This window comes from Accipiter gentilis, chromosome 14 (genome assembly GCF_929443795.1).
Source record: "Accipiter gentilis chromosome 14, bAccGen1.1, whole genome shotgun sequence".
Classification (NCBI taxonomy): Eukaryota; Metazoa; Chordata; class Aves; order Accipitriformes; family Accipitridae; genus Astur; species Astur gentilis.
Genome location: NC_064893.1, coordinates 11,866,160 through 11,880,747, shown reverse-complemented (window position 1 = coordinate 11,880,747; position 14,588 = coordinate 11,866,160). Strand labels below are relative to the sequence as shown.

The window sequence follows — 14,588 nt, the reverse complement described above, 5'->3', positions numbered from 1 at the left end:
TATGTATCACTAGAGCTGCTGCTTTGAGCGGTTTTTACAAATACTGTATTTCCAATTTGTTTGTTAGTAATCCTCTTGAGTGACATGGTTGGATTACCTGGTATTTGTAGAGATTAAGGGTAGAAGTGAGATCAATACTGAACTATATTGTATACTTCTGGTAGCACATCCTGTAGCAGTATTATCAATATAAATTTACTTATCAGATTGTTTTATGATTGAAATTTAAAGAGGGAAAAAAAGATTTACAGCAAGGAAGTAAACCTGGATCAAACTAGTTTGGGAATTCAGTGAAAGAGTGTTTTGTTAGTAATGTATTTGTATTTGAAACATGACATTGGCATTTTCTATTGACTAAACATTATTTAAAAAAAAAACCAACCCACCCCCCCAAAAAAACATAACAAAACAGCAAAAATCCAAAAACCAGCTTTTACCAGGAATGTGCTTCACTTAGCCCATGTAAATCTAGGAACTTGGGCTGTTGTTTTGTAAGCTTCCAGAGCTTCTTTTTAATATTTCTCAGTATATCTTTGGGTAGTTCTTTATATGTAAATGTTGGGAAGGTTTAAAAGTATCACTACTATCGTTATTTTAAAAAGCAGTAGGTGGTTTTCATAGTCTGGTATTCATCATTGTTGATATTTCTTATTCGGTTATAGATTAAAATCAGTTTTTAAGTAAACAAATTTCTTAATAGTGAGGGACAAATTAATTTTCCCCCTTCTGACTGTTTTGTTTTTGTCATCCAGCAAAGATGTGTTATAGAAACTGTTGAAGAGCAAAGCTGTTTTCTGACATGCTGTTTTATTCAGCTGTTCTGTAAGTTGGCTTTAAGTTTACATTAACTTAAAACCAAATACAAGTAAGGTGCTTTTCTCTTAATTTTCTGTTTTGTTTAGTGAAGAGGCATATGGCCAATTATTATGTTTTGAAAAAGATTGAGGGGAAAGCATATTTTTACAAATCATGTCATGTAAATATCAATAATTAAATTTCTTTGCCATCCATATACAGAGCCAGTTTATGATTGGGATCCCGTATTACAGGGATCCTGTTTTACATGGTGTAAGCCTTTTTACACCTTCTGACAACATATTTCTGGATATTGCATTAAACCAAATGCAATCTGTGCTGCGCCAGCATGTTCTGGTTTTGTAAAGATTCATGACTGGCTGGAGTGAAGCATACACATCCAGTATTAGTTTGTCCTGGCCGGAGGAGTACTGCAATGCATTATTTAGGTTTGCTGTTTAATGGATCTTAACAAAGTACTCACATTCATTCCTGTGTTCACCATTAGCATTTAGTTATGCCATGTGCATTCTGTTATTTGTGTTACTTTTAGCATTTCATCTAGGATAATTTTGAAAAAGTCTGCATGAACAAGGATGCACTCAGCAAAATACCTTATGCCTACAATTCCTCAGTTAGGAATTGCAGGCTTTTCCTATAAACCTGAAGCACTCGTTGGATGTTAGTTTTTAATTTTCAGAAATTCCACAGAATTGGTGCCTATTCATGACACAAAATCTTGTTTTTACTGGACTCCCAGCTATCCTCTCATGTGTTACTGGGAGAAAGATGTGGAAATACAGGGCTAGATGGCAAAACCTTAGCTGCTCATATAGTCCTGTCAACAGCACTGAGGCATGAACGTGTATTTTGCAAATGGTTTGTCTAACTGTCAAAAACTTCAGTGGAGGAGGTGCCTCAGTGTAGCCCAAATAGCCATTTGAGTGTTTTGCCTCTCCTGCAGTAAAAAAGATTTTCAGAGTAACAGCCTAAATCTAGCCACTAGCACTCTTTTTTTTTTCTCTAAGGGGTAGATGCTCTTTATCCAAAGCATAGGGAGACCTGGCTTTCTAAGTTACTTCCAGACTCATTAAATGCAGTGTCTGGTTGAAAAACAGTGTTCCTCTCCTAAGAAGCATATTTATTTCAGCTTACTCCAATGGACTGTGTTTTCCAAACATCTTGCTTTTTACCTGCCACTTTGTATATGGCCTTAAGATTTCTGCTTCTGTGTCTTGCCTTACCTTTACCATCCTTTTTCTTGCAGACTCTTCCTCTGATTTATCATGATAATTTTCAATTTTTATCCTGTTCTCCAGAATGTTTGCAATCTTAAATTGATGTCATCTGCAGATTTTATAAGTGGTCTCTATATTCCTTCGATAGCATTAACAAAAGCATCAACCAGAACCAGGCTCTGCACAGACCTGAGCAGGGACATCGCTCGTATCCTACTAGACTAAGAGAAAGCCATTTATAGTCCAGTCACCCTGCAGGTGATTCATCAAGTTTTGCACCCACTTCGTTGGCTTTTTGGCCACCATGTTTGCATAGCTTCTGTATCAAGATGCTATGTGTGACAGTAAGAAAGTCTTTACTAAATTCAGGACATACTTGCATACACTATTTATCCTGTCAAAAGAATATTATTTGATTGGTTTGAGAAGAGCTGTTCATCAAATATTTGTATCTCCAATGCATATTTTAATTCATTCAAATGAAGGAGTTGCATCTGTTCCTCCTCATTTGTGTTTTGTTTTCTTTCTGAGAAAGAAATTTTGAGAGTAGACTTTGAATAGGTCTACTTTTGCGCTTCTCCATTCTTATCTGGAGAATATTTGGAAATGAAACACTGGGTGCTAAGTCATACAGAGGAGTGGAAAATACAGGCTGTGAAGGCACATTCCTCTTGGTTGTCCTCATGTTTTTCAGGATTTCCAGCTATTTTCTCCACTAATGGAGCTTCTTTCTTCCCTTTATTCCTGTGTGGACATGGCTGCTACCTTCTTTTCTCTTTATCCCTTCCCTCCATATGTTCAAATTGCCACTCCTTTCATTCTGATATTTTCACGGTGGAAATAACTCCATTCAAACAGATATGGGTAGTTTTGCTAATTATGTGTCAATATGCATTTCCCAAAATAGCATTTCCTATAGCTGTAATCCTCACAGTTTGGTAGAACAAGTATAATAGTTCTGGTAATAAAAGTGATGATCTTGCTTCAGTAAAAGTGATTGTCCATTTTGCTCATCTGTACTAATTAATAACTCGCCTAATGCAATTTCAGTCTGTCCTTTAAGCAAACGTTAATGATCCATTTAGGGAGCCTGCAAAACGTGTATTAAGACAGAGGCAGTAGAAGTGCTTGCAGAAAAAAGTTTTTGCTTTCAGGTGCTTGTGCTTCTGATTATTCGTGCAAAACAGAATGCAAATAGGAACGTTGGGTTCAGAAACAGTGTGATTTTTAAGATACTTGACACACAGTATTCAGCTTTTACTTATTTCTTTGTACAGGTGCTTTGTATAGCATTTTTAAGTTAAAATGTTGAATACAGTAATATAAGATGTTCAAGGGCTGTGGTTTCTCAGTATATGACCTAATCAATTTGTTATGGAGAATATATTTCATGTGTTAATAAATGGAACAATTTTAGGCAAGATTCAATGCAGGAACACTTGCATTTTATGCCAATATTTTCAACCTTCTTCCAGAGAAGAGTGTTTTTGTTAATTTCTCCAAAAGTCTCAGTGCAAAGATGGAAGCTATATGCTTTTCTTTCTTAAAGGCTAAATGGGTCTTGATGATGGAATAAAGGCAACAACTTGATATTTAATTTTCATTAAGACCATTTTTAAGTTTCTTGACTGTTTGCAGATCTTGCACAGTCTAGTCTTTACAAATATGGGTCTTGTTACCAATGTGTTTCTCCATCATCATGGAATCCTCTCAACCCAAAACTAAAATCCAGAGCCATCTCGTAATGACTGCTATCGGGAATCTCTGTGGGACTAACAGCCTTGGTTTGCTTCTGTTTCAGCTATTTTGTACCAAGCACCATTCTTGTGCATGGGGGGGGGGGGGGGGTTCCCCCCTGTTTGTGTTGACAGCTTAGCTATTGCTGTGGAACCATGGCTTGCAAAGTCTAAGCAATTCTGTAATACTAATGGAGAAAAGACACATTTATCATCTTGGATGGAAGGGTTATGTGGCAAAGGAGGCACTTGTGTATATAGATCAGATTTAAAAGGATGCAGAGTACTTATTAATTTGGGTATTGCAAGCATAAAAACTCTTGCAGTAAACTAGCTTACAGGGGGGGTTTGAGATATCATTGTAGGGGTTTTTTGGTGGTTTTTGGCAGTGTTGGCTGCGCTGAAAATGTAGTGGCCAAATTGCAATTTTTGCAGACAAATTTGAGGAAAAAAATAAAAGCATGCTAGAAAGCCAGCTAGCCATCCTAGAAAACATCCTTCAGTGTGCAGCAGGCAGTAATATTTATTTGCAATGATCTGATAACTGTGTTTGTGTATTCCTTTTTGACAGAGCCTCCCATGGACCATTCTGATCTGGTTGCAGAGTTACTGAAGGAGTTATCAAACCATAATGAGAGAGTTGAGGAAAGAAAGGCTGCCCTGTATGAGCTGATGAAGTTAACTCAGGAAGAGTCTTTTGGTGTTTGGGATGAGCACTTCAAAACAATATTACTTTTGCTGCTTGAAACTCTTGGAGATAAAGAGGTAAATTCGGATTAATCCAGTTAATGTTAACAAAGCACATGGTTTACTTTCAGTATCTTTGAAATTTGTATGGGTAGTAGGAAGGACACAAATTCCAGTTAGTCTTGAAAGAAAACAAAAAACTGGAAATACGAAAGTGTCATGAATTCTGAATGCTCTGATGGTGAAAAGGGCATCAGTAATACTTCTCAAGTATTTGTATTTGTGGATTCCCACATGACAGATTAAATGAAACATTTTTCACTGGGATTCAAAGCTTATCTGTTAATAGACCCTGGTGCAATCTAGAATGTCAAAGCATTATTGGTGGCAAAGCATTTAAAAATACATTCCTAAAATACATTAATGCTCATTGTGAAGAGGCTGAGTTCTAGTAACTGTTCTCTACAAGGGCCCTGTTTTTGAAATTACTGAGGATCAAAAAGACACTAATACTTGGGGGGTTTATTTAAAAAAAGATAATAATTTGTAAAAAAAATTTCAAAAATGTGTTTGGATGATGTGATGCTAAAGGTTTTATCAGCACTTGTGAAGAGTAAAACTGTTTGCAACTTAACTTCTTGGTGGCATAGATAACTCAGGTTAGCAACATGTTTATGATATGCCACCTGAATTATCTGCAAAAAGAGAGATCGAGAAGAGTGAGAAAATTAAGATTTTTTTTTTTTCCTAGCTTTATTTGTTAACACTAGGTTCATACTGTATATATGTGTAGAGTATAATCTGATATTTTTCCATTACCAAAGACTCTCCCAGCTGCTGAACAAATGTTAATATATATGTCTGTTTAAAGATACATATCTCATTCATTTTAATATTAAATCTCTAGCATGCAATTAGAGCTTTGGCGTTGAAAGTTCTAAGAGAAATTCTAAGAAACCAGCCAGCAAGGTTTAAGAATTATGCAGAGCTCACGATCATGAAGACATTAGAAGCACATAAGGATCCTCATAAGGAGGTTAGTAATCAGTTATTCTGTTTGTTTGAGGTTATGACAAATTACTACAAAATGAAACAACTGTCCAAAAATGTTTGAGCAATTAGTCAGATTTTACTGAGCAAATAATTAGTTTAATAATCAGGCATTCAGCTGTTATTAGTTAACTTGGGTATGCAAGAAAAAAAAACCTGCTGTTTTATAAGCTCTCAAATGTTTCATATCAGCCCTAATAACAATTGCCTTGGGTGCTGTCCAAGAGGACATAGTAACTGACAATTTGTTACTATTGCTCTTCAAGGAGTAACTGAAGGGAGGTTTTTCCTTGCATGACATCTTAAGCCAGATATAAGTGTCCCAGAGCTCTACAACAAGCTTTTGGATTTCAGTAAGGTTCATGGTTGAGAGATGGGACTGAACATGGCAAGGAGTTGTCAACCCTTTCCATTTTTAGCCAGCTCTGCACCATTCAAGACCGTGGCTTTGAATGTTGTTAGGGGAGAACACACAGGAACATATCAAAGGGAGGAGCTGGTTGTGGCTGAGAATAGTGAGGGGATTCAGAAGTAGAAGGATAAGTAATCTTGCTCAGAAGCATTTGCAATGCATGCATACATAATAAAGGATAATGCATATAGATATAAGAAACACAAATACAGTAACTACCCCAATATTAAACAGTTCACGTCGGTGTCACTGATGCTATGGAAAGAATCCAGGTTTATTATTAAACGTGTACATCTTCTCCCTGCCCTCCCCATGCAAGGGCACTTAACTCTGTGGAACGTAACTGTGGAGTTCCAGGTTTTGAAGTTTGACTGCAGTCTCCCCCATACCAATGACTTTGTCACTCATCAGATACTTGTTTCTCTTTTCCCTGCACCCTCTGGATTTTTTTCATACGCTCTATATATTACAACGTATTGTCCCCATCTTTCCTTCTCTGTTACTGTGCTTTTTCTCTCTCTTGGTTTCATGTATATGAGTGAGAGAGTAAAGGGGAGAAGGATGGAGATAAACAGTTATGGTGGGTTTTGTACATCATGGGTGTACAAACTGCTGATTTTGTACAGTGGTTTGTCTTGTTAGATGGCAGACACTGCAGCTGCACTAATGTGAAGATCAGATGTGATTTTTCTCTGTTGTGCCCGTGTTGTATCCTGAGCTTCTGTACCTGTTGATTTCCTACCTAATTACTCTTGTTCTGCATAATCTTCAGGGTTGAAGTACTCTCCTCTCTTAGTTTCTTTCAAACTTAGAGGGGAGGCAGGACAGCTAGATTGACTTCTAGAAGCGGCAATCTAGGCATGTCATTAAACATGTTTTTTGAGATGAATGTGAGAACATGTCTTCTTGGTGGTTACTGACCTAAGCAGTAACAAATGACAACACAAGAAATTATAGATTTACAAAGGTGGTGGTATTTCAATATGCAGTTGGAGGGTATTAGAGAATAGAAGAATTTCAGATACGGCTCAACAAGCAGATTTGAAAAACTGATACGCATGTTGCCGAGGACATAGATTAGCCACAGAATATTGGGAAGAATCTTGTTTTTAGGAAAGTATGTCCAACAGTTGGAGTCTTGTAAACAGATTTTCAAAGGGCTCTTCATTCACATATTTCTACAATATTGTATAGCTCTTGGTAGGAAACTTTTATGCTCAAGACCATTACTGCCAGATAACAGACCATAGTAACAGTCTCTTGTAAATAATTTTTTCATGTCTTTTTCTTTCAATAGGTGGTGAGATCTGCTGAAGAAGCTGCTTCCATGCTGGCCACTTCCATTAGTCCAGATCAGTGCATCAAAGTTCTTTGTCCAATTATCCAAACTGCAGATTACCCCATTAATCTGGCTGCAATTAAAATGCAGACAAAAGTCATAGAAAGAGTATCTAAAGAAACCCTTACTCAGCTTTTACCAGAGATTGTGCCAGGTCTAATACAGGTAAGTAAAGAAGAAAGGAAGGAAAAAACAAGCACACACAAACAAAAAGAAAGTGTATATATAAGAATTGCAAAGACTTTTTAAAAACAATATCACTTTGTTCTCATGAAGTATTTTGTTTCTCTGATAGCTGATGGCTGCTTTGACCCAAAATAACTCTAGACAGTGGGAACAAACTCTTTGATTGGCAGGTAGCTAAATTATAACTGTGGTTGGGACTCAAAGGAAATCTCAGTCGGATATAAAGTACTGGTTATAGTTAAGCTTGGTAGATACTTTTAGTTATAAGATAGTTTTTTGTTGTTTGTATGCCTTTTCCAAGTTGTAATCATGTGGTCTGGAATTGTCTGTGTTGATTTGCATATGATTGTAGTGTTTTATCGCTTGCGGTTTGGGGGAAGCCAGAGCAAAGAAGCAGTTGATTGGGGAAAAGTTAATAAAATGAGAAGGATATCAGAGGTTTCTCTTCCTTTGTCTTTAATAATAAATTATTTCCCACCTTACCAAGAGCCAAGATATGTTAATTTGCACGTGATGGATAAAGACATTTCAGAGTTTGACAGCTGCCTTCTGCAGATTTTTGTCTTTAATGGTTGTGATCCGATCATACATCTGCAGGAAGGCAGAGAAGGGGCCCTCTGAGAAGGAGATGCGAGTGAGACAGCCAGGCATGGGATACTAGCAAAGTGGCAAAAGAAACAAAAATCATTAAGGAATGAGATGGGAGTTTATAAAAGAATCTTTAGCTGTTAATAAAATAATTCTTTCAAAGTAAGGAAGCTCTAAATTGAGTGGTCTTCTCTTTAAGTAATTATCTGTATAATCTAGAACTATTTCTCTTATGTACTCCTGTATTGCATGACAGCAGCTCTGTTTCCAGAGTAACTTACAAACAGGATTGCCTGGGGTTTAATTTCACTCTGGAAAATTATTATCATTGGTGATTAATAAGCAGCCTGCTTTTTAAGTGCATGCTCTGTATTCGAGTGTTTGTTTTTTTGTTGGAATGCTTCATTGGGCTACCCTAGCATTAATTTACTGTAGACTTCAATCTATTTATTATAGTAAATAAGTAAATAGCTTTCTGAGACTTTTAATCATTAACTGATAAGGTATTAATGTTAATTTTATTGCTTTGTAGGGTTATGATAATTCAGAGAGCAGTGTTCGTAAGGCATGTGTTTTCTGCCTTGTAGCCATTCATGCAGTAATTGGTGATGAGCTAAAACCACATCTCAGTCAACTCACTGGCAGTAAAGTAAGTAAAAGATAGCATTTAAAGAAATCTTGGTTTGTAATTGCATGCGTGCATTTGCATTTTGGTTGTAATTGCCAGGAAGTTTCATAAAAGTATATACTTGAATGAGAATATCGGGGCTACTGAAACCCTCCAAGGATTAATATAACTTCATCATGAAATGTTCAAAACTGAAAATCCATAGATCTTTATGCAAGTGTACAAACTTTAGCATGAAGATAGATACTGAATTATGTTTCTTACTGCTGTTTAATGGATTTAGTTACTGGTGGTATCCCCGGTAATAGTGGTAATGGCTGTACTCAGCATGGCTTTTCCTATCAGTATTTCTTGTCTTGTTTTTCATGCAAGTTCTGATTAGGAAGCAATAAATGTAATGTGTAAATGTTACATACAGGAGTTTTATTTATTCTCCCTCCTTGTTATTTTGCTTTCATCAGTCTTTTCAGTACCACTAATTTCAAATAATAATAATAGTAATCAGTGTGTGGTCCTTTTTTGTTCAGGATATTTACGATTTTATTGACATCTCTTACATACAGTTTTTTGCATGCAAACAGCTGTATGTTAACTGTGAATCTCTTTGTCCTTGGGAATAAACCAGCACAATTGTTTTTTTATATCTTTGAGTAAGACAGTTATATCTTAAAAATATTCTCTGGCAGTGATTGTATTGAATGTGATTCTAGACAGTATTGGAAGCTTTAGTAAGTACCAGCATCAACAACACTTAACTACAGGCTTAAAACCTCAACATTAACTTGAAAGAAAGAAAACAAAAAAAAAAACCAACCAAAACCAAACACACAAACCCCTACTTTTAGAACAGCATTGTAATTTGAGGAAAATATTCCATCTATCTTAATCTAGCTACCTTAAATCATTCTCTTCTTTACATCCTTAAAGAAGTTTGAGCAGTTTCCTTGGGACAAATTTTGCTGTGTTTGATGTTTTCCTTGGCAAGTATGTTACCTTTGAATCAACTGTGTCAAAAATAGTTTTGCTTTTGGGGAAAAAAAAGGTTTAATGTCTCCTTTGTTATACCATTCCTGTAGTCTGTACAGTTTGCAAATACTAAACAAGGTGAATTTCTGGCTTAAATTTGCAGATGAAGTTATTGAACCTTTACATCAAACGTGCACAAACAGGCTCTGGACCAGGGGATACAACAGCAGATATGTCTGGACAAAGCTAATGAAGCTGACAAGAGTTAACCAGGTCTCCTAAAGCAAGGGCAAGGCCCTCTTCAGTGAAAGGAAAATTCTTACATACAACTTTTGGAACTTTTTTCTTGGGGGTTTTTTCCCTTTTTTCTGTTGGTTGTTTGTTTTGTTTGTTTGTTTTCTTTAACCAACGGCTGTCCTCAGCCTGCATGTGACTGTTGCAATAGAAATATTCCAAATCCAAGGAAAACCAGTATTAACATCAGTTGATCAAAGCAGAATAAAATTGAGAAATAATCTAATCCATCAGTTATCCTGTTCGCAATCCTCTGTGTCTTCCCACTAACTTTTGCCAGTGTTACTGTATTAAAAAAAAAATATTTTTTTTAATGCTAATTAAAACGGTATGCTTTAAGCTTCAGAAGTTAAAATATAAATTCCGTTGCTTTTATTCAGCTGCAGATAACATTACTTTCTTATTGCTGTTTTGTTTGAGTATCATGTCCTTCGCTAGAAACAAGAAGTGATGTGAAACAAGGCTGAACTAGTCTGAACTGCAGTGAGACTTGTTCACTGTGTTGGTGGTTCATCATCTTATTTACAGCTTGTTTGGGATATTCTAGAGATTGAGAAATATGCCTATAAAAAAAAAGCTGGATCGATCCAGTTCTGTAAAAGTGATATTGTTCATTGGTTGTATGTTTGTTGCATAAATAAGAATTTAGTGTGCGCAGTAGAGGACTGGTACAACCAGTACCTCTTAACGTGGAAGACGGCCCTTTCAGGGTAGCATTGCTGACCTGGTGATAGTGTGGCAGTCTGCTTTTTAGCAGCAAAGTTAATGGTCACTTGATGGACGTGAACCATCCTTGTCACCTTTCGTTCTTCAAGCAGGATGCTTCAGAATGGAGTGCTCTGCCCAAGCATGCTCAGTATGTATTTATCTTTATCACTAGAATGTTTCCTCTCAACCTAATTGCTGGAACAAGTAGTCTTGTATTGTAACTCACATGGGATTTTATGACAACAGTGCAGAAAACTATTTATTCGTTACCTTCCTAAAAGCACCAAGATTTTCTGCATTGAATTTAAAAGGGGGGGGGGGGGGGGGAGGGGAATAGTCACAAATGCTATAGATCTTGCCACCTTTTAATTTAAAGGATCAAAAAAATATATATTTTGGATGAGTAGGGAAAGCTGCACCAAATTATTTGCATGGTTTTCTTGAATAGCATCCTCAAGACCCATCTGGATTAAGGTGTGGAAATGTTTCCAGGGTTTGTTTTTCCATTTTTGAAAAAGAGTTAGTTTATTGTGAATAATGGTTCTTTGTATTTATGAACTTGATAATGGAAAGAGAACAAAGATCAAGTAAATGTGTCCCTAGATGTTGTCTGTCTTCTTTTTTTCTTTTTTTTTTTTTTATTTTGTTTTGGATATAAGCAGCAGGCTAATTAACTGAGAACTGGGATGGAACAGTGCCCTTCCCAGGAATGGTGGAACTTTTTTTTTTCCCTCACTTGTTTTTCCTTTGACTGTGATGTTGTCTAGTTGTAGGAAGTGTATCCTGATAAGAGAGAAAATAGTGGTGCCAAGGATGATGATCTATGCTAGGCTAAAATTCTCTCTACCTCTTCAGGGTGACTAATTCCTGACTGAGCTGCTGCATAATAGCACCCGGTGGAAGAACTATCTACAGAAAATCTTCTTTATTTTCTTTTCTCCAAATTATCATTTAATGTGTATTCAAAACTCTATTCTTCAATACTGCAGCCAAATGTCATAAGAAACTACTTATACACTTTACTTGCTAGGAACCCTGAAAAGCAAAACTGAATAAAAATTAAGCCAGATGCTTGTAGTTATATGAAAGGTGGTTTTCACTTTAGTGAAACAGTAAATGCAATAGAAAGAACTAAGATGTGTTTGTTAAAGAAGCAATGCCGTTGCAGAGATTTATTTGGAGGAAAAGTTGTAGAAATATATATAAAGACTTAAAATCAAGACTGTCATAACTCATCACTAGCCCTTTTTAGCAGCTACCACCAAGAAAATAGTATCTCCTCTTTCTTTCCTTTGTTACGTGTAACATTCTTGTTGTTTTCTACTGTTTAATTACATTGTGTATTTATAGTTCTATGCTTACCATTGTGCATATACTGGCAATAAAATGTACATAACATTACTTAAAAAATTAGCAATGTATACATTCTGGTTTTGTTTTATTTTATCACATGCTATAAGAAAAATTATATATGTGATTGATACAACATTGGTTAAAAAAGATTTATCTTAATCTTCATGTTCTGTGTGTCCAAATGATGTGTCTTTATACACTCTTGTTACTAAATCTGACTTGGCATTTGAGAACACGTTGTGAATATAGGTATGCTAGAGAAAAATGTTTTTTGGAAATTGAATAGAATCTTTATGAAAACCCAGTTTCCTTCATGTAGGCAGGTTTCTTGTTTCCTATTTCATTTATTTGTACATTATACATTGTTTGCATTTTATTTTTTAATATTTCAAAAATATTTTTCAGTCTACAACCTTGTAGTTTACATTTTGATTATATGAAGGTCACTTTAAATTCTAAGCTTAATAGTCCCATATGCAATTCCTGCTTTTTCTACTGGTAATATTTATTTTCAGAGGATCATTTCCAGATGACTGGTGTTCGTCATCTATTCGAAGATGCTATTTCATACTGAAAAAATAAGTTATTGAAGTATACAGTATATATTCTGGATGAACCTAATTTTTTTATGTATAAACAAAGGTTGGTAGGAAGGAAGTAGTTTTTATCCCCTATATGACTGAAAAATTTTGCTCCAGGTAGCGGGGGGAGGAAGATATTTACATAAAGTTTTGCCATCAGTTTTTTTGCTTCTAAGCCATCTTTAAATGTTCTATGTGTGGATAGCCCATGTATTAAATATCTAACTGCAATATATTTAAATGAATATTTTACTTATGATATGACTAGTTCTGTTTCCACCAAAGATGGGACTGCTATAGTGGGTAGAATCTGTTTATATTACATGGAACCATCAGAGTGTAAGAATTTGCAACAAAATTATTTCCACTGCAGCCAGTTATCAGATTCACTGCATTGCTTTCTGCCTTCATTTCCTATATTATAAATAGATATTAGCTCAGTTAAATTCAAGCAATGATTAGTCATGCCTTATGTTACTGCTGGAGGTGGTTTCTCTAATGGATTAGCATAAAGATCTGGGAAGAATTAGGACAATTAAAAGATGCTGTTCTTTCAGAAATGGTTTCTTTATTTCTTTCTAATATTCTGTAAAGATAGATAATTGCAATCATTTGAATACTGAAATGTAATTCTTAAAGGTTGGGTTTGGGCTTAAAAAAAGAGGAAGGAAAGCAAGCTACATGCAGAATTGGGATAGGAAATGCATATCGTGGATGTCTCGGATGTCGTTTGCTTTAAAGAATTTTGAGTAACACATGATGTTCAGCTGAAGTCTTAGCAAGGAACTTGGGATAGTAAATGTAAATTGAAAGGAGAGCTGATCATGTAAATTTTCCTGACTTGGGTTGCTTGTTTGTTTTTGTAGATAAAGGTTGGAACAGATTGAGTTGTGTTTATTATTTGTGGTCTGAGTCCTAGAGCCAAAAGAACAAACATTTGTATCCTGAAACATTTATATATCCTTGGTAGTTTCTATGAATGTTTAAATGTTTGGGTAAATTCACAAACATACCCATGTAAAAAGCCTGTTAAGAATGCAGCCCCAAACTGCTCGCAGTTTAATTTTCAGGAAAAGAATTCAAATTCTGAATATGACATTGTCCCTTTGAAAACAATCATTAAGGAGAAAATAATCTTGAGTAATAAATCTGTTGAATTACGCTACAGTTACTCCCTGTGATAGGCTAGTGAGAGTGGTTCAGCTGGTTGTGGTAACTTTCACTGTGTCAGTTTGGGACATAGCAAGCAGAAACACAGAACACAATAAACATAAATATGAAGGGGATAAATGGGCCGTTAGGGAACTGGAGGGTTATCTGGAGAGAGAAAACTGATGTTTTCTCCCATTTACAACAGTAAACTGATCAGGTTTGCAGTTGCAGTCTACTTCCAGGTAAGATGAAAGTCAGTATTCATATTACATTCCCTAAAGAAAACTTGGTACATTTTCCCCATACATTTTGTAATTAAGTTTTCCAACTCTTTAAAATACATGCTTTAAAGATTTGCTTTGTGTATTATAAGTGTTCTCTTAAACAGATTAATTTTTTTCTTTCTTTTTTTTGTTAAAACACAGAAGATTTTCGGTAATGTGGGAAGTTTGAGAAGCTAATTGTGCTAGTTTGGCAAGTGGAAAAAAAAATCAAACTTAATTTTCTGTTTTTTTGTATATTGTGTGCATGTTTGCATATTTAAGTATATTTTAAGACCTCAGGGTTCCCAAACTGTGCAGCTTGGATTATGCCAGTTAACAAATTTCTTCATTTGCTGATAGGATTTCAGGATAATCGTGTTTAATGAGAAGTTCCCTACTAGGGAAAGTTTGCTAATAGGTAATTTCTGCTGGGACAGAATTGCAACTATGGTTGTAAATTGCTGTTTAATAGTAACTCTTGGAAAATGTGAAATGGTATTTTGCAAGTAGTTTTGAATACTGTATGATTTCTATGAAATATAAAAATTCTGTAACTCTTGATGTATTTTAGGTAGATGTAAGTGATCCTAATGAAACGTACCTTGAGGGAGT

The 14,588-nt window shown here is 35.5% G+C and overlaps 1 protein-coding gene across 45 annotated transcripts in view; it reads left to right on the top strand.

Moving 5' to 3' along the window:
- CLASP2 (cytoplasmic linker associated protein 2) overlaps positions 1–12,050 on the top strand; it is a 152,631-nt gene extending 140,581 nt beyond the window's left edge. For all 45 annotated transcript variants that reach the window (XM_049816873.1, XM_049816892.1, XM_049816872.1 and 42 more), the window contains 5 exons: positions 4,341–4,534; positions 5,364–5,492; positions 7,216–7,422; positions 8,564–8,680; positions 9,789–12,050. In XM_049816873.1, coding sequence (XP_049672830.1) covers positions 4,341–4,534; positions 5,364–5,492; positions 7,216–7,422; positions 8,564–8,680; positions 9,789–9,875 — 734 coding nt within the window. In that variant the 3' untranslated portion in view covers positions 9,876–12,050. The remainder of the gene's footprint in view (positions 1–4,340; positions 4,535–5,363; positions 5,493–7,215; positions 7,423–8,563; positions 8,681–9,788) is intronic.
- The last annotated feature ends 2,538 nt before the right edge of the window (positions 12,051–14,588 follow it).